Source organism: Balaenoptera acutorostrata, chromosome 6 (genome assembly GCF_949987535.1).
Source record: "Balaenoptera acutorostrata chromosome 6, mBalAcu1.1, whole genome shotgun sequence".
In the NCBI taxonomy this organism is placed as follows: domain Eukaryota; kingdom Metazoa; phylum Chordata; class Mammalia; order Artiodactyla; family Balaenopteridae; genus Balaenoptera; species Balaenoptera acutorostrata.
Window position 1 is genome coordinate 111,565,158 of NC_080069.1, and position 21,213 is coordinate 111,586,370.

At 41.1% G+C, this 21,213-nt stretch overlaps 1 protein-coding gene across 1 annotated transcript in view; it reads right to left on the reverse strand.

The window, feature by feature from the left end:
- MEGF9 (multiple EGF like domains 9) overlaps positions 1-20,565 on the reverse strand; it is an 85,574-nt gene extending 65,009 nt beyond the window's left edge. Inside the window, exon 1 of the mRNA XM_057548992.1 lies at positions 19,812-20,565. Coding sequence (XP_057404975.1) covers positions 19,812-20,406 — 595 coding nt within the window. The 5' untranslated portion in view covers positions 20,407-20,565. The remainder of the gene's footprint in view (positions 1-19,811) is intronic.
- Between the last annotated feature and the right edge of the window lie 648 nt (positions 20,566-21,213).

Sequence of the window (21,213 nt, forward strand, 5' to 3'; positions counted from 1 at the left end):
TCGGTGCTTCCACTGCAGGGGGCACTGGTTCTAGCCCTGGTTGGGGAACTAAGATCCCACAAGCCATGTGGCATGGCCAAAAAAAAAAAGGAAAGATTTTCCCCCTCATCATAAAGAAAGCATTTTGATGATATTAAGAAATTGTTCATTTTTTCATTTAGATATGATAACAGTATTCTGGCTATTTAAGAAAAATAAGAGAAGACATATTTTAGAAACACATTCTGAAATATTCACAGACAAAATGATATGATGTCTAGGATTTATTTCAAAATAAAATAGGAGAGGGGTAAATGGATGGGGTACGGATGAGGCAGGATTGGCCTGAATGGTTGTCCAGATGGGTGATAGGTATGAGAGAAGTCAGGACGCTGTTCTGTCAACTTTTGTTTATTTTCAAAATTTTCCATAATAAAGAAAAGTTTAGAGTGTCTTTATGCTAGTTTCACAGGCATATTTTCATAGGTGTTTGTGATACCAAGGTCATTCACTGATCCCCTGAACCAGAGGTCAGATTTCAAACATGCATGCTAGGCAAAAGCTCTTCACCGAGATTAATTTGAATAAGGTAGGTTGATTTAAATGCATTTTAACAAAATTTCCTGAATGTTTGGAAAAAGATGAGTTGCTATTCCAAAGACAATTTTAACAGCTAACATTTAGGTAATTCTTTCCTTATGCTTCCACTGTTTTAACATTATCTCATAACAGTACTCACAACTCTATGAAGTGGGCTGACAGACTTAGAGAGGGTAAATGATGGAACTGGGATTTGAATACAGACAATATGACTTTAGAGCCTGCACTTTTAATCACCAATGACTGGATCTTTTGAGGCTCAACTGGTTTGGGTAGTGTTTGAAAGAGTTAAGAAAATATGGGAAGAAAACTACTTCAGGCTTGAAAATAATATATATGCATTATCTTGTCAGAGAAAGCTAAATATATGATGGAGGGTAAGAAACACTCTGGAGCTGGGTAGATGGAATATTGAATTGTAGCTATTTACCATTCATTATTACATAAATACCTCTCTTAGTAGAGCTTTAAAATTCTCACCATAATAACAACAAAAAGGTAATTATGTGAGGTGAAGGATATGTTAACTCACCTTATCCTGGTAAACATTTTGCAATATAAATGTGCACTGAATCATCACATTCTGGCTTTAAACTTAGACAATGTTATACATTAATCATGTCTTAATAAAGCTAGAAAAAAAATCTCTCTCTTATCCTGGATTTCCTCATCCATACTTTGAAGGTTTGAGAAAGCAATAAGGATAGAAAGTGAAAATGTAAGTAAAGGAATCTAATACATAAGTATCCTAAAGCATTTGTATACAAGTCTATCCCTCCACCAGATTGTAAACACCTAAGTCATTCACCATTTTATCCTCAGCTCCACAGTGCCCGTCACACAGGAAGTACTTGGGTTTGTTCAGTCTTACACCAGATCCATTAAGAGGTCCAGCACCAATTACTGACTTTGTCAAGTCTCTAATTTCAGTCATCTAGGTCTGTGTGTTATACCAACAAGCAAAATAGGTTTCAAATGTTTGCTTAATAAGAGAGAATAGAAAACTAGTTCATGTCCCCTCCTATTATTACATTATCTTAGCATTTAAACCCTTTAATCCAAAATTAATGATGGGAAAGATTTAGAGGGGCAGTCAGTGGCCTCTAATTATCTTTGCTGGGGATCACTTTTAGGAGTACCCTGCAGTTTCCATACTGATCTAAAACTCAAACCTTACCATATCACTTCAGGGCTTATACTCTTCGCTGCTTTTAGAATAAATTTCTGAGCGTGACACATAAAGCACTTCATGATTTGACAAGTGCCAGCTGTTCCAGCCTCAACTCTCACCATTCCCCATTCCACACTCACATATGCTCGCCTTTCCTACTGGAGCCATCCAAGACTTCAGTTCCCTGAACAGGCCGTGCATGTGCTTTCTTAGCTCCATACTTTTCATGTGCAGTTCCCTTTTCCTGGAGTGTCCTTCCCCTCCTCCGCTTGGCTAATTCCAATTTGTTCTTAAGACTCAGCTCAGAGAATACTTCCTCCAGAAAGGACATCATCTTTCACCCCCCGCCCCCGCAAAAGTCTGGGTGAGGAGTCCTCTCTTTGCTCCTGTAGTACATGCATACCACTATGGTGGAACTTATCCATCTGTAGTCTGACTTTCTGTATCCTCCACTATGCTCTCAAGGACAGAAAACACATCTCATTTGTCTCTCTTGCATCTATCCAGTCCAGCATTAGGTGCATAGCAAGTGATTAACGACGATCAGATAGATGAATAAAAGAACCTTATTTTGTTAACATAGAAAGCCCAATGTAAACTTATTGACAAAAGCATACCCTTTGGGCTTCCCTGGTGGCGCAGTGGTTAAGAATCTGCCTGCTAATGCAGGGGACACGGGTTCGAGCCCTGGTCCGGGAAGATCCCACATGCCGCGGAGCAACTAAGCCCGTGCGCCACAACTACTGAGCCTGCGCTCTGGAGCCCGCAAGCCACAACTACTGAAGCCCGCGCGCCTAGAGCCCGTGCTCCACAACAAGAGAAGCCACAGCAATGAGAAGCCCGCGCACCGCAACGAGGAGTAGCTCCCGCTCACGGCAACTAGAGCAAGCCCGTGCCCAGCAACAAAGACCCAGCTCAGCCAAAAATAAATTAATTAATTAATTTTTTAAAAAAGCATACCCTTTTCCCTATTACTTAAATAAAAGTGAATGCAAAGTCTTAAGCTGAACCATCTAGTGAAACACAGGTGAAGGCCAGTTTAAGCATGGTGAGACCACCCCCACCCCCCCAAAAAAACCAAGTGAAAAAGGATCTGAAATCTTGTCTGATTAACAGTGAAAGGAAAGAAGGAAGGAAGGAAGGAAGGAAGGGAGGGAGGGGAAAGGAGGAAGAAAGAGAGAGAGAAAGAAAGAAAGAGAGAGAGAGAGGGAGGGAGGGAGGGAGGAAGGAAGGAGGAAGGAAAAAAAGAAAGGGGGAGAGAGAGAGAGGGAGGGAGGGAGGGAAGAAAGGAACCAAAGAAAAGAAAGAGGAAGATACCATTGCAGATTGGTTAAGCAATAAGGAAGTACAAAGTAACAGCTTGTGACACTTGTGGCTTTATTCCCTGAAGACTACTTAATCACTGATTTTCTAAACGAGTGATCTATTATATGAGATTATCAACCAAAAGAAATATAGCAAAGATAAATGCTTACTTTCTGATAAACTGTTAAAACGACTGCTGTTAACAAGAAAGATCATATGCTAAGAAAAAGAATTCCCTCAAACTAAGTTTAAGTAAACTTTTTTTTTTTTTTGCAACAAATGTCTGGAGTCCATTTCTAATTTCTCAATAGAAGTTTAATGCACAAGTTAAACAATGATTAATGCACAGAAAAGTACTTTACTAGGCTGCAAAGCTTTTGTAGCAACTCAATATCATTATTTGTTACTGTCTCTATTTCTGACAATCTTGTGTTTCACCTGTTGCACCAGCTGAAATGGCCCTCAGTTGGGCGTATTCTATTTGTCCTTAAACGCCACCCTCGCTAATGTATAAAATTACTCATCTGACTCATAACACTACGTCTTCTTTTCTGGCAACAATCCACTGTACAGATCAATTAAGCTAACAAAAAAATGAAAGTGAAATTAAAATGAACAGTCATAGTAGTATGTGAGGATATGCTTTGATCTTTCAAATAAAATACATACTTTCTACTACAAAAAGAATCAAGAAGAACACCAAAGAGGGCAGTACACAGACCTACGGTATGAACAGAAAAACAATGACTACAAGTCAGGAAAGAGAGTGAAGGCGGCAGGGGAAAAAAGAGGCATTAAAACTAACAGGAGTTACAAGGACTTCCCTGGTGGTCCAGTGGCTAGGACTCCATGCTTCCACTGCAGGGGGCACAGGTTCGACCCCTGGTTGGGGAACTAAGATCCTGCATGCCAGGCGGTGCGGCCAAAAAACAATCAAACAAACAAAACAAAAAAACTAACAGGGGTTAGAAGGATATAACAGAGCACAATCTACTTTTAGCATACTATTTTGCCATGATAGAAAAAAAAGCGCTTCCAAAAAGGAGAGATCTTGGTTTGAATTCCAGCTAACTAGTATCTCCAAGCTCTGTGACTATTGAGCAAACAACTTAACCTCATCTCAAACTCAGGTTCTTTGTAAAATGGGATGATACTAATTCAGAATGGAAAGGATTAGCAGTAGTGAAGAATTAAAAAGACTGTGAGTAGCATTCCAATAAGTAAATGGGTATTCAAAATATACAAATGAAAAGAACAGCTAATATTTAGAAGGCCTACTTATGCCAGGCAGCCTAAGTACTTCACATATGTTATCATTTAATCCTTGTAATAACCCTGTGAGGTAGATGCTATTATTATGCCCATTTTACAGATGAGGAAATTGAGACACATCCCAAGGTCACACAATAAGTAAGTGGTAGAAAAATTATTCAAACCTGGCTCCAGAGCTGATAGTTACCACATAACAATAATTCTTCAGTTCGTTTTAACAAAAGTTCTCTTTCAGCTTGACAAAATTATGCTTGTGTCCCTCCAAAAAGTGAACCTCTAAAAGCTACAGAACTCTGGTCTACATATAGTACATCTCTGCTACTCCACTACCCTTGTATAAATCATTCCACAATTATGGGTCTTCATTTCTTCAAAATGAAATGCTACCACCATAGGTTATTAAACTTTTTAAAACAGCATACAAGACAGTTTGCCTAAAAGCCTTTTCTTCCCAGAATAGACTGCATCTATCAAGACATAGTTGGTTATACAAAAGGAGACAAAAAAGATTTCATGTCAAGCAGGTATTGTACTTTAGGCCATTTTTGTGGCTAGTGACTATGGCGGTAGGTCTGGGAAAGAATTCCAAACTGCCCTTTTCTGGTTATGCTTCTGGATAGGAGGAAGAGGTAACTAGAGATGAACAAGGCAGTTTCTGGCTTCATATTGTATGTGGTCTAGTTGGAAATTATGATATAGTTCTTTGAATCTGCCATTCACATTCAAAGGTTTTTCTGACAGCATCATTCCCAGAAATAAAGAATGTACTATTTAGGAGTATTCATTTATTCTATAAACACTTACTGAGGTCCCAGCACATGTTAGTAATTCATCTAGGTGCTGGGGAGACAGTGGTTTAAAAAAAAAAAAAAAAAAAACAGAAAGAGAGACAAATACAAACATCCCTGCCCTTGTGGAACTTACATTCTAGTGGTGGTGGGGAGGGAGGATTTACGCCTCAATTCAGTTCAACTTTTTATTGAGTACTTACTATGTGCTGAATGCTGAACACTATCCTAGGTAGGTAGATGTTAGTACAAACATCAATAAGACATAGCCTATGAGCTATGAGAATATAGCCTATAACCTTGAGAATAGGTTATAGAGAAGTCAGTTACATTAACAAGTAACACTTAAAACAAGAAGCCTTAAAAAGCAAGTAATCAAAAAATACGTACAGTAATATTAGAACGTATAAGGTAGAACAGTATGGGAGGCTGCATGGGTGATGTTTCTCAAGGACAAATAAGTTTCTCAGGTAAAAGAAAGGGATATGGTAGACATCTGTCATTCTTTCTGGCATCCTGCTAATTCCTTCGTATTCTGGGAAATTCTCCATCTTTTAAGGTTTGCTATCCCACCACAAAGGTTCACAATGCCAGATTATTGTTTTCCCTGCCTCCCCTACATCCAGGGCATAAGCAAGTAATTGAGGCCCCAGTAAGCACAAGCACCCTCACCTGGCTTGTAATTAGAAACTAATGATTCTAAGGAATGAGCATGAGGCCCTTCTCTGGTGGCAGAGGGGGTGATGGCTGCAGTATGACAAGTGGCAGTAGTACTTGCTATTGCATCCAGTACCCAGTGTTAGGAATGTTGATGGTGCAAAACTAGAGCATCTAATGCTCAGTGGTGATGGCAGTGGCATATTCAGTGCACCTCTCTGTGTATGACTGGGCCTTATCTCTAGCTCCATGTCCTGAACTCGGTTCCCCTGGAGATTCTGTGAACCCTTTAACAATCTTTTAGTAAAGTCCATTTCTGATTAAATCAACAAGCATTCATTTCTGTTTTAAGGCCTGTATTAAAACTGAAGAGAAGGGCATTCCAGGCTGAGGGAAGAGCAGAAGCAAAGTAAACGAGAGGCCAGTTAGCTTAGTGATTAAGAGAGGAGCCTCTCAGACTAGATAGATCTAAATTTGAATCAAGGTTCTACATTTTACTGGCTGTGAGACCTAATTCAATGTATTTAAACTCTCAAAGCCTCAACTCCTGCTTAGTAAAATGGAGATAATAATACATATTTATTATAGGTTCTTTTGAGAATTAAACAAGGTGATGATAATTCATTTAAAGCTCTTAGTATCTCACACAGAGTAAAACCTCCACAGATAATTGTTTTATTAGTAATACTGATGATGTAATAACCATGATATTCGGGGGTAAATAAAAGCAATCTGATTCTGTTGGCGTTTAAAGCACAAGGAGAGGGGTGGTAGGAAATGAGGACAGAGACAGATTACAGAGAAGTTTTAAATCACATTGGGAAACTTGAGCATTACGCGCTGGGGTCACTCATGGTGAACACATAGGAGAATTATCTTAAAGTATAAATATTGTATTAAATTATTAACTAGGAGACTGATGTGACCAGGTTTTGCGCTGTATGTGTATTCTCCACAGCTATAGTTATATAGTTCTACTTGACCATAGTACTTGTGCACTTGCAGGATGTAATAATATATTATACATTGCTACTGTTGAGTCCTGATGCCATACAAACTGAAGCTATTTGATTCTAAATCAAATCCTCCAACATTGTGTATATCCTCTGTCAATATGTTTGCAACTGGATCAGAAGAGGTTGGTTCTATACTTGAAATAATAGCTTCTCCTTGCCTGATCTGAGAGACAACTAGCCCTTCAGTGAGGAGGGAAGTTTATAAAATGGGGAGGGGGAATGCATCCTCGGGTGACTGGCAGAAGTATGAATCACATTTGCAAGTCTGAGATTCTTCTATGACTTTTGTATAATCAAATATCACCTGCCACTTTTTACAACATGTTGTTTTGCACCAGCATCTTCATCTAGAGTCCATATTAAGTTAAAGATGAAAGGTTTTATTGTCAAGTCAAGAACAATCAATACTATCATTTTGCAGTGTGTGGTATTTCTTGCCAAATGCTAATAAGCATCACATTGTCTCTGTTAGCCCCGATCCTTCTGGCGCTGAGTAGACAATCTCATAGTTACTGTTCAGTTCTGCTTTACATTTACATGTAGTCTACCTGCTTACCCTCATCTAATTTCTACCATTATCTCCTCTCCCTACCTCCACTCCACACCCATATCTACCTCTGAGAAACACTCTTTGATCTAAGTTTGATTTTCACAGCAGCTACTGAAATCAAACCTGAGTCAAAACTGTGTTATTCAGAACAAGCGCTGAGAAGGACAATGTATGGGCTTGCTGGTGGAGGCTCTGGGAGGCTAGGTAAGGCAACAAAAATGGAACCCAAAATGTGCTCTGTAACCACTGAATGCTTCATTTCATTTTCTGCTACTCCCATCTGCTTTGGCAATGCAGCACAGTTTAGTCACAAGAAAAAAAAAAAAAAAGCAAAACACAGACTTTTAAGTCAGCCAGAGCTGGGTTTGAATTCTAGGTCAACACTCAAGAACCCTATTAGGTTGGTACTATTATACTCATGTTACAGAAAACAGTATAGAAGCCCAGGGAGATTATGTGACTTGCCCTGTGTCTGTGCATGTAACAGGTCTCATTTTATAGTTAGAGAAACTAAGTCACAGAGCCATTAAAAAAATAAATGTGCTACGGAACTTACAAAGTGAATGAAAAGAAAGACTGGAATTTATTTCTTGTGACTGCTATTCCACTGATTAGCTGGACCATTCAGCCCTGCCTTTGTGGACAAGTTGAAGCAACAAACTAACTTAAAAACTAAAACCAGTTGAACAGGATAGGTTTGTAGGCAATACACCAACAATTCAGTATAATAATAAATACCCAACAGCTAGCTTGCTTTGTGGTTTTGGTACATTTTATAACCATTCATTAACCCACACAACATCAAGGGATGGTGGGGCTACCTTGTTAAAGCAGTTCATATAGAACAGGTAATCAAAACACGCTGTAGAGTTATAAGGAATATGAAGTCAAATGAGAAATCTACAGCAAAAAAAGCCCAATGCCTTCCTCTAATCAAGCCTCAATACAGATATAAAACAGGATAAATATGTTGGAATACGAAGCATTCCATCTTTTCCCTCATTATTACCGTTAACCCTTCCCAAACTGCCATTTCATCCCTATAAACAGCAGATAGGACTGAAGAGAACCTAAAAGCTACTCAGTTCATGTAATTTCCTTCAGAGGAGACAACTATCCCTAGAATATGTTTAAAGGAATTTCACTTTTAAAGACCATTCTAAAATTAAAAGGAACTAGAGAATATGATGTTCTCCTTACAATAAACAGTGTTACTCCTAACCTCTTCTTTTTGCTCAATACATCAAATAAAAACTATAGATTTTAAAAAATAAACAATAAAAATCTAATAAGATCCCTGGTAATATGCCAGTTTCTAGGAAGCATGCAAGACTGAAACAAAAGTTTCCAAAATCAGTTATCTAAAGAGTGTAAAATTTACTAAATAAAGGTTATTTAACATTCTCCAGCCAGGTTGAAAACATTCCTACCCCTTATCATTTTCCCTGTGACTAGGCAGAACACATTCCTTTTTCCAACTGAATATATTTCCCCTTCCCTCAGAGCTTAGCTGTCTCCCTGGCAAGGATATCATATAGAACAGCTGTTGTATTACCAGTATAAAAGCAATCCCATCTGATCTAATTGCAAAACATATGGATAGACTGAAACCAAACTTTTGGGAGCTCTGTATCTTTAAAGGAAGAGATAACCAAAGACCATCTATTGGTAAAGGCTGTGAACAATGTCATGAATTCAAATTCTGCACAATTTAAGCAAGATCTATTTCAAAAAGCTACTTTAATTAACTTTTAAGTTTATGCTTTAAATTCCCTAGACAGAATGAAATGGATAAAGAATCAGCTCTGTTTTCAGCCTCTGCTAAGATCTCAGTTAAACCTTCCCTAAAGGTACCAAATCTTAGATGTGTCTTCACTACCCTGACTTGTCAGGTGTCAGGAACAGTTTCCTTTCTTGGGTATTGTCTTCAGCAATCTCCTTTCTTCAGAACCACAACTCACTGAGACTAAGCAAATATCTCTGATGCAGATCAAAACTGGTGAGTCAATCACAGAAATTAGAAAGTGGCCCAGGGTAATATCGCGTGAGTTGATCTCATATAAGTGGAGGCTTATCAAGCTTATCATAACTTTTTATTCATTTTTTCATGTTATTCATTTATATTTATGATTGTAAAATTAAAATTGGATACATTCATTGAAAACAAAAAATTGGAAAATCCAAAGAAACACAGAGAAGGAAATTAAAAAGACCCATAATCCCATTACTTAGCTTTAGCCACTTAATATTTTGGTGTATTTCTCTCCTTCTATGTATACTGCTACTTAACATAATGTAAGCATTTTAATAGATGCATAATAGTTCAGAGATTACCATAATTTCTTTATTATAGAATTTTAGAGTAGAAAAATTCCTATTTCAAATATCTCTACTGAAAAAAACAAACCCAATATATAAACCAGATGAGAGTAGAGCTGATTAAAGTGTGGGCGGTGATGCGGGGGTGTGAGGTGAGGGTGGGGGTGGAGGGCCCGGAAGTAGACCCACTTGGCCTCCTGAGTCCCTATACTGGCTCCCAAACACATCTAAGGAACCCTGGCTTCCCAAATAATACAGTTTAGAAACAACAAATCTAGCCTCTCTCATTTTACAGATGAAATTACTTGCCCAAGATTACAGAACCAGTAAGAGAACTGTGAAAGACCTTAGGGTCCCATGTCTTACATACAAGGGCTCTGTTTTCCAACTTTAGCTACTTTCTCTACAAAAGGCATCAGATTTACATCTGTATATTGCTGTTCTTCCTTTAAGAAAAATAGAAGGGACAAAGTTATGTAACAAAAAATGAATAATTAATGTAATTTGCTAGATCTCAAAGAACTCCACTTGCCTAAGTAGGTTCTCATACTGTTCCTATGAGTAATGGAGAAAAGGAGAAAAGTCTGTTTCTAAACTAAGGAAAAGGCCATGAGATTACATTATTTTCCTCAAGAATACACTACACATCTAGTGTAGCTACAAACCACTCCTTCTTCTTCACTCATTCAATCCTTAAATTTTTATTCAGAATCTATTTTGGGCTGGACGCTGGGGATACAATTGTGAACAGAACAAACAGAAGTCCCTGCCCTCATGGACTTCATAAGCCTGACCGTTTGAGCAAGCTGCTTTCTCTTTCTGAACCTCAGTATTTGCCACCCATAAAGTAAGGATAATAATATTTAACTACTGCTTTGTCTAAGAATTAAATAACATGATGTAAGTAAAAAAAAAAAATCCTGGTAGGTAACTAGGCATATAATAGGTGCTCAGTTAACATTAATTACCTTTCCTCCCAGAGCGCTAAATATTAGATTGGTAATGAGAGGTGAGAGAGTACCAAGTTCCTTTGCTACTCACACTGATTTGAGGCAACAGAACAAGTATGTTAAAATAATTCCAAACAGATTCCTACACTAGGAAAGAAGTAAATAATATTTCCATCTGAAGAAATGAAATTTACATGAGTTCTCCCAATCAAGTTCTGTAGTTTGCATTGCTACCTCCATTACCATTTACTTTCAATTATTACTGGGCTCTTTCCATAACATTCAGCCCCATACAGTACTTAGGAAAAAATATATAAAGTAAGTAATCCTCTTCCCAAAATGCTATTTTTCCATCCCATAAATATGGGCAGCTAAACCAGTCAAAGATTTACATTCAACAAAATAAACTTAAAGGACAACAGTTTGGGACTTCCCTGGTGGCACCGTGGTTAAGAATCCGCCTGCCAATGCAGGGGACACGGATTCGATCCCTGGCCGGGGAAGATCCCACATGCCGTGGAGCAACTAAGCCCATGCACCACAGCTACTAAGCCTGCGCTCTAGAACCCGTGAGCCACAACTACTGAGCCCACGTGCCACAACTACAGAAGCCCGCGGGCCTAGAGCGCATGCTCCGCAACAAGAGAAGCCACCGCAATGAGAAGCCTGTGCACAGCGAAGAGTAGCCCCCGCTGGCGGCAACTAGAGAAAGCCCACGCGCAGCAACGAAGACCCAATGCAGACAAAAAAATAAATAAATAAAATAAAATAAAATAAAATAAAAAGGAAAAAAAAAGACAACAGTTTGATTTCATTTTTTTTCTTTTTTCTTTTTGGCCACACCATGCAGCTTGTGGGATCTTAGTTCCCCAAGACAACAGTTTGAAATACAAAATACCAAATGTGAAACCCACCAAAAACCTATAAAGTTTTCGTCTATATTCACCAACATAAGTACCAACAGAGGTCAGAATCTGAGGTTTTACTGACTCATATAATATCCAGAAATCTACAAAATATGGATGCCGAAGTCTCAGAGATTCTAAGAGCACCTTGTAAACCATAAAGCACTGCACACTTGTTAATTATTAGAAGCACTCTGTTCACTATTAACTTTAATCAGATTTCTACAGGGGAAATTCTGTCATTCAAAAGATCAAATATTTGCTTCTCAACCAAATTAAACCTTTTATATTGCTATTTAGCCCAAATCCACCTACCTAACAAAAACTGCTCATATTATTCATAAATAGAAAAAGAAATTTGCTACTTATTCAAAGTACTGGATTTTTTTTTTTTTTTGGAGGCAGATAACTTCTGTTATGACAGTTTTTTTTTTCTGTATTGTTCCTCAGGAGAAGGAAAACAAAAACAAAAAACAAAAAACAAAAACAAGAACTGGACAATAAAGAAGATCCAGAACAAAAAGAAAATCTTTTCTTTCTTTTTTTTCTAAAAGAAAGAATTAATACCATATCTTGAATATTGTATAAACTATGTCACTTTCTTATCAAGTGGGCTTAATAATCTAAATTAAACAGACTTTAAAAACAAATTCATAGGGAAAAAGTCAAAGTCACAAAGAAAGACAGGTTTTGTTCTGAGTGCAAAGTGTTCAACCCTGTGCACCCTGTTACCAGGACATCTTCAAGGACCTTTTGTTCCCCTGGAAAGACTTCTTGGAAGAATTAGGTTTTGAGGAGGCATTGAAGGAGGACAAATGGGAAATTGTTAAGTAGAGAGGATAATTTGGTTCCTTAAAGAACATGAAAGAATGGATGGGTTCAAGAATAAGAGACAGGAGTAAGAAGAACATACAGAGGAGCTTAAAGTGAAAAAAAATGAGCAAGGAGAACAGAAGATTTTATTTTAATGAAGAAAAAGTAATAGGGAAAGATTTTTCAGACAGTAATACTTATCTGTGGAACAGTGGCATTACTAGAGGGATTATTCTGACACACATTTATCACATGTACTTAAATAGATACAGTTAAAAAGAGTTGAGTAAACCTTTACTGTGATTCAAACACATATGTATCCAGACATAATCTTTATCTTTTTCATGACAATTTTTAAAATATCTCCCTTCAAAGTTACGAGTGCAGTTAGGGTAGTTGCTTTTAGTGAAAAACAGATATACCAAAACGCATACTTGAAAAAAAGACTAAGAGGGGCTTCCCTGGTGGCGCAGTGGTTAAGAATCCGCCTGCCAATGCAGGGGACACGGGTTCAGGCCCTGGTCCAGGAAGATCCCACATGCCACGGAGCAACTAAGCCCATGCGCCACAACTACTGAGTCTGCGCTCTAGAGCCTGTGAGCCACAACTGCTGAGCCCGCGTGCTGCAACTGCTGAAGCCCACGTGCCTAGAGCCCATGTTCCGCAACAAGGGAAGCCACTGCAGTGAGAAGCCCGGGCACCGCAACAAAGAGTAGCCCCCGCTCGCCGCAACTAGAGAAAGCCTGCGCACAGCAACGAACACCCAATGCAGCCAAAAATAAATAAATAAAATTTTAAAAAATTTTTTAAAAAAGACTAAGTGACCAAAAGAGATACCTATAACATAATCTCAACATTAGTATTAAAGATGTTTATATTACATCTAAAGAAAACAAACAAAAATAAAGATCAAGGCAAAAAGCATGAATTAAAGCTATTTTTAACTAAAAATATCATCTAACACTGTCTTTCAGCCAAACAGATCTTACATTTCTATTCTCTTCTGATCTATTAAGCGCCCTAGAGCAGTAATCTCTCTACCCATAATTTACCCATCAGTAAAAACAGCACCATGATACTTTTCTTCTATTCTTTTTATAAGGGTGCCAAGATGTCTGGAAGTTAATATATACATGCTTAGAAATGCTGAGATGAAAAGTAATGCTCACTTTAATTTTATGGATCTTTAAAAAAAATCAAGATAAAAAGACCTAGTTAGATTATTTCAATGTGTAAATTTTCAACTAGCCAGAAGGCTTCCTGGGGACATAATTCAGTAGATTTGAAACTAATGCTTTGGAGTTTAACTGTGCTGTTCCAGAAACTAATCAGACTAAGGAATTTCTGCAGAAAGCTAGGCACTCAGGCCAGGAATAAGATATAGTGAATTTGAGAAGTCCCTGGGCCTAGCCCTAAAAAGACTACAGACAATCCTCCCTATCACACACCATATTAGAACCTAATCAAAGGAAGAGTTAGAGCTATAATTGTACAACATTGTAAAACAGAAATGTTGAGGAGGTGACTGAATAGCACACAAGAGAATGAAGAGAGTAAATGCCAAAGAACAGGTGAAAAATTTTCAGACTAGTATCCAAGGGCAAATATTTTTAGCAAAATGGTTTCCTTCTCTTATCTTCTATATAACTATTTCTTTAAATGCCAATAATATGGATTCTGGAACCACAAAGGCTGGGTTTGAATCTAGGCTCCACCATAGCTGGGCTTCTCTGAGTCTCAGTTTCCTTATCTATAAAATGAAGATAGTAATAGTACCTAACTCAATTATACCTAACTGTTGTGAGGATTAAGTAAAGTAACATATGTAAGGCACTCAGAACAGCACATGTAGCATAGTAAGTACTATATGTGTTTGCAATTACTATTACAGCGGTCCACAATCCCTCAGACCTGATGTAAATACCAGAAGATCCAAAAAACCAAAACTTTTTCTGTTATTCATTTGGCAGCAAAACCTGACCTGAACAAATGCAAGGCTATTTATAGCTTTTTTAAAAATCCACTCAGTGTGAATATACATGCATTTTGCTGCAAGTATCTTCATGTGTTTGATTACAGGATGCTGCCCTAGACTTCACTGGGGTGTATTTATTAACTTCCTAAAATCTGAAAAATTCTAAATTCTGAAACACACCCAGCCCCACAGGTTTTTGATAAAAGATCATGAACATACATTATCTTTGAAGCCTGAACAATTTCTATTTCCTTAAAATGAATGGTATCTTCTTAAACAACCATAAGCAAACGACACCCTGAACCTAGCTGTACAGAATTTTAGGATGAAGAAAACATTTCCCAGTACAGGTAGGAGGGCCCTGAATTCCCAGAATGCTCCTTTCAAATAAAATCCATTCACAATATTTTATTTACACACCATAGTAGTCAGTGCTTTCAAACTCTAAATTCTAGGACTTGTTTGAAAAAAAGCCTATTCTCTTAACTTAGATCACAAATAAATGATTAAGGCTCATTTCGGGGGCATTCATGTGCCCTGAATCATGGGTACCAAATCATCACAGAACTTTACAGCTGGAAGAGACCCTTGAGAACTAATCTAAATCATTATTCCCTCCCTTCCAAACTGTTTTATCATCCATAAATGTACTCTCCCCTATGAGGTAAGAACAACCTGCCCTAACTTGTCCTTAGACTCTGTCTATAGGAACACCCTGTAGGTGAATGTGAATAAACTGGGTGGGGTACATTGACAGACTCGGGATCCAAAATGATGGGTTGAATCTAACACAATAAATCTTACATGCTTGGCAAATGTCTCAGTTTATACTTAAGAAAATAACAAGAGTTTCCAAGTCCAGAATGAAGAAAGACTCATCTACTACATGTTTAAAAAAAAAAAAAAAAAGAAGACTTAACTATCTTAATGGACTCAATGAGTCAACTACATAATGTGGCTGCTAAAAAAGCTACTGTGGGGGCTTCCCTGGTGGCGCAGTGGTTGAGAATCCGCCTGCCAATGCAGGGGACACGGGTTCGAGCCCTGGTTTGGGAAGATCCCACATGCCACGGAGCAGCTGGGCCCGTGAGCCACAACTACTGAGCCTGCGCGTCTGGAGCCTGTGCTCCGCAGCAAGAGAGGCCACGACAGTGAGAGGCCTGCGCACCGCGATGAAGAGTGGCCCCCGCTTGCCACAACTAGAGAAAGCCCTCGCACAGAAACTAAGACCCAACACAGCAAAAATAAATAAATTAATTAATTTAAAAAAAAAAAAAAAAGCTACTGTGATGAGGAACTAACTGTATCAACAGTAGTACAGCATCCAGAAAGAACAAGGTAACCGCCCTCTCTACTATGAGCTGGTTAGAGCACATCTGGAGCAATACGTTCAGCTCTGTGCTCAACACTCCAGGAGAGACACAGAAAAACTGAAAAAGTCCAGAAGAGGGGTAACCAGGATAGTAAGGGAATCTGAAACCATTTCACATAACAGTTGAGGGAGCTGAAGTTATTTAGCCCAGACTCAGAGGGAACATGATCACTGTCTGCAGATCCCTGAAGAACTGTCATGGCCCAGAGAGAGCTGACTTGTTCTGTATGGCCCCAAAGGGCAGAGCCAGAACCAGCTGGTGTTAACCACAGTGAGAAATATTTCAGCTAAGTCCATGGAAGTGTTTCTTGCAATGTAGAGCCACGTTAGGACGCAGTGGCTTCTAAAGTCGTATCTAGCCCTGAAGGTCCGTAATTTTAAAAATCAAACATTTGTCATCTCTTCAGTCTCTTACTGTTGATAACTATTATTCTCTAGTATCACAGCTTCTGCCTTCACCCTTCTTAGAATGTCCTACCCAGCCAACCAATCAGTCAAATGTTTTGCCAGGTCTGTGGGAGGAAAATGCTTGCTTGCTGGGCAATTAGTTTCAGTTTGCAGATCAGTGTCCCTATAAACAAAAGACAGCCCTAATTGAGGGGCAGGCAAGAGCTCCGAGCTAGACCTCCTTGAAAGAAATTCTTATTAATTCAAGGAGCAGCTAGAAGACCCATCCAAACACGTAATATATTATCTATGGTGTTCAGCCCTTACAGGAACATTAAAATAAAACACCCTGTACCCGTCTTCCCAAATGCCAGAGAATCCAACTTTGCCAACCTAACTAGGTCTCTCAAATTCAGTTAGAAGTTTTCCTTCTGTCAAAGAGATGCGTTTACTGTTTGAAGTAGACTAGAACCCATGCTCAGATAGAAAGGCCATACTCGATTACATTACTGTAAAGCTAAAACTGCCCATCAGTAGGTCCACAGAGGCAGTTCAGCTTCTGAGAACTAGACACGGGCAATCCATAGTGAATTCACAGAAAACTACAAGCTATGAAAAATTTTAAACGCAGGAGAGCTACAAAAATTGGACATCCTGGGCTTCCCTGGTGGCGCAGTGGTTAAGAATCTGCCTGCAAATGCAGGGGACACGGGTTTGAGCCCTGGTCTGGGAAGATCCCACATGCCACGGAGCAACTAAGCCCGTGAGCCACAACTACTGAGCCTGTGCGTCTGGAGCCTGTGCTCCGCAACAAGAGAGGCCACGACAGTGAGAGGCCCGCGCACCGCGATGAAGAGTGGCCCCCGCTCGCCACAGCTGGAGAAAGCCCTCGCACAGAAACGAAAACCCAACACAGCCAAATAAATAAATAAATTAATTAATTTAAAAAAAATTGGACATCCTTCTAAAACTTCTGTTGCTCAAAGACCACCATAGACATAGATATATGGTAGTCCATGGAAGTAACTAAAAGCCTTAAACAGCTCAGATGGCAAATATTACTCAATCCAGCTTTACTTCTCTTGAAATTGATTTGGAGTCTACAAAACTCCAGCCAAAGTACTAGAGAATATAATATATACGTGATGGACTGAACAAGAACACATTCTTCCCTGTGCTTTTTAAAGTGAAGCCCAGAAGCAATCTAAGTGTCCATAAACAAGGGATTGGTTAAATAAGTTATGGTATACACTTACAACGAAAAATGCAACTGCTGAAAAGAATAAGGTAGACCTTAGGTACTGACATGAAAAAAACAGTCCGTGATACATAGTTAAGTGGATACAGCAAGTCGCAAAACTCTACGACTTGCTATAACCATATATAATTAATATATGTAACATATATATAATTATTTCATTTTGAGTTTTTAAAACCTATTTTTAAAAACCCTGTGTTTATGTTCATATATGCCTAGAAAAATGTCTGAGAAAAGATCAAACTGCTAACAGTAGTGACCTTTAGGAACTGACTGGACCTGGGAGGCAGTAAAGGAGTGACTTTCACTCTTTCCTTTGTAGACTTCTGGTTCTTTATAATTTTTGCAAGTAAAGGTTACCTTTGCGGACAAATGCTGTATGAGTCCCCCTGTACGAGGAGCCTGGAGTAGGCAAATTCACTGAGACAGGAAGTAGAATGGTTGTTGCCAGGAATTAGGGCGATGGGGTTGGGAAGTTATTGTTTAATGAATACAGAGTTTAAGTTGGGCAAGATAAAAAAGTCCTGAAGATGGATGGTAGTGATGGCTGTACAATTTGAATGTACTTAATACCACTAAACTGTACACTTAAAAATGGTTAAAATGACAAATTTTATGTTATGTATATTATATCACAATGAAAAAGCAACTTAAAAAGGAAAAAGTTACCCTTGTGACTTAAAAATAACAATACAAAAATTATTAAGGTAAAATAACATCAATTACACAGACATACACTAACCATTCAAAATAAGCAATCTTCCTACATAAACACTACGGTGTGCTTCAAACTTCGGAAAATCTAATTCATCCTTTTCTACTATATTTTACTAAAACAAATAAAAATCACCACAAGTCTCTACTACGTTTCTCAAATGCTTTCTATCCCACAAAAAAAAAAAAAAAAAAAAAGACCTAGTCATAAGGATAGCTAACACACACACCCACAGTGCTTATTTACTCTGCACGGGGAACGGTTGTTCTAAGCTTTATAAATGTACTAAATTATTTAATTTTCACAACAATCCTATGAGCTAAGTACTATCATTATCTTCATTTCTCAGATGAAGAGAGGTTAAGTGACCTGCCCAAGATTACACAGTTAATAAAGGGCAGAACTAGGATTCAAACCTAAGAATGGACCCCAGAGTCCATACTCTCAACCTCTATGCTTCCTGCCTCTCAGTAATATGTCAGTCTCTCTATAGGAAGGCCAAAAATGGTTACAGTCAAAATCCAGCTAGTTAGTACAGCCCTTGAAGCTGGAAGAAATACAAACTTGGCTTTTTATGGGTGAATAATCTGCATTCCTTCTTATGTCAATGCCAAGCTCCAATCCAAGATGTGACTGTATTAAGGCTCATAATCATGTGGGAAAACTCTCTACAAATTCAATTATAGTCCAAAGTCCATACCTGACTCCACAGTAAATCACTGAGCCTAAGAATTAGGTCAGAGATCCATTAATATAAATACAGCTACACAAAATGGTTTGGACAAATCAAACCCCAACTCAAAGCAAAGGAATTCAGAAACTCTTGACTAACATCTTGACAAGGTAGGTTTTATTTGTTTAGTTCCAGGCCCACTTTAGATCTCAAGGGGGAAAGAACAGAAGTTGTCTCTAACTTTGCTTGAAGACTTCAATCAGCAGGAAGAAGAGCTTTATTTTCTACGGGGACTCAGACAGAAATTGGCTTTTATCAGCATCAGCAAAACTGAACATTCCCCTTAAGGGGGAAAAAACCTGGCATCCCTGCTTAAAATGTGTATTTGTCCAAACATATTGACCTTGTAATTGAGGAAGGGAAAAAAAAAATGGTGCAAGGAAGGGATTTAACCTAATTTATAAATGTGCTCAACCTAGATACACACCTGCCCCAAATGACCTACTGAATCTATTTATTTGCAGGGAAAACATGGATTACAATGTCTTTTTTTTGGCCTCATGTGGTCTGTACTACTGTTTGTAAACAAAATCCTCTCAATATCTTTTCCACCTGCCACATGCACATCTGATATTTACATAAACAAGGAGAAATGAACAAGGAAAGTGGAGCTATAGGAGGAATCCCTTAGACTCAGTTTTTGACCAGTTGGTTTCAGGAGGTACTGGGCTGGCTTTCAAACTTCCCCAAATCACCCAGGCGGAGAGGCAAGGTGAGCGAACCGAACGCAAAAGTTTCCGCCCATTAGCCTGTCTGACAAAGGCCAGAGAGCCCTGTTTGGAAGGAGGTGCGATGCCTTTCCACGCAGCAGCCGCCCCCCTCCCAAGGAAGCACAGCCCAAGGGGGGACAAAAGACTTTCCAGATTGGGGGCTGGGGGGCAGGCTAGCTGGAGCTTGGACCTCCCCTTGAGAGTCGAAATCTGGGGAACCTTTGGGGCAAGAAATGATCCATTCCAGCCAAGAGCCCAGCGCTAGAGGCCGGGGCTGGGGAAAGGCACTGGCAGCCGCTGGGAGGGTCCGGCGGGCGAGGAAGCACTGAGACTCACCTGGGGGAGGCGGCGAGGGGGCCTCGGTGGCAGGTGGGGTGGGCGGGACGCTGCTGCTGCTGCCGCCACCGGGGAGAATGGAGGTCGGGATCGGGGGAGTGGTGGGCGCCGGCACCGTGGTCGCTACTGGGGTGGTCGGCGCCGGGCCAGTGGTCGTCGAGATGGTGGTCGGCGCGGGTCTGGTCGTCGCCCGAGCGGTGGTCCGAGTACGTTCCACCGCAGGAGGTGTGATCGGCGAGGGGCCGAGCGGCGCCCGAAAGGTGGTCGGAGCGGGTCCGGCCCTGGCCCGAGAAGGGGTGGTCGCCAGGGGCTGGGCTGAAGAGGACGCAGCCAGGGGTCGGTGGACGGTAGCGCGCGGGGGTCCGGTCCTCGGGGCCTGGGCCGTGGGAGCCATGGCCTTAGAGAAAGGGTGACTGGGCTCACCCCCGAGCCCCGGGCCCGGCGACGCGTCCACCTGCCCCGCGGCCCCGCCGCCACCGGTGACATTCCCCGCTGAGGTTGCTGAGGCGGCGGCGGCAGCGGCGGCGGCGCACAACAGGGCGAGGCCGCCCAGGCTCGGCAGGCTCCTCATGGCGCGCTCGGCTTCGCCATTCATTCATTCAGTCAGTCGGTCGGTCAGTCATCTTCTCCTCCCTGCACTCGGACCAGGGAAGCCGCCGCAGCCGCCACCGCCACCGGGCGCACCATCGCCACCTCCCTCTGACAGGCGGCCGGCCCCGCGGGCGGGCCCCAGCGCGGAGGGAGCGACCGGGCCGTGCGCGGACAGCCCGCCCTCCCCGATTGGCAGTCTGACCCGACCAATGGGAGGCCACGCTAACTCACGTGACCCACCCGCTTCCCGGCCTCTTTGTGGCCCCGCGGGCCAATCAGAGGACGTCAAGGAGTGGGGGCGGTGCTAAGTCGGGAGGAGGGTGGTGCGAGCACAGCACCAGCCGGTCCGGCTAGCGGCAGCCACGGCTTTGTCTGCACAAGGAGCGGGGCGCGGGCCTCGGGCACCGGGCGCCACGGAGCAGACAAAGGACGCGCCCCGCGCGGCAGAAGCCGGGCCAAGTCGTCTGCTCCGCTGGGCGGCGAGCGCGACCCGGAGCGGGGAGTCCGCTCTCGGGAGCTTCCCCGCCCTCTTGAACAATGGGGCGCCGGCGGCGCGCCCGGGCTCGGGTGGAGACGGAGCTGGAACCCCAGCGATGGGTGAGGGCGGCTGCAGTGAGGATGTGGAGCCCAGCATTACCTCTGCTGCCCGAGAGCACCTGGCCTCGGCCCTGCGAGGTCTGCGCTGCATTCCCATTTCAGAGATGGGGAAACTGAGGTCCTTGTTGAGGACCTCACCGAACCAAGACCCACGCCCTCATCAGACACCTGCAGTGGGCCAGGTGCTGTGCCTGGCAGGACGGGGGTTCTAAGA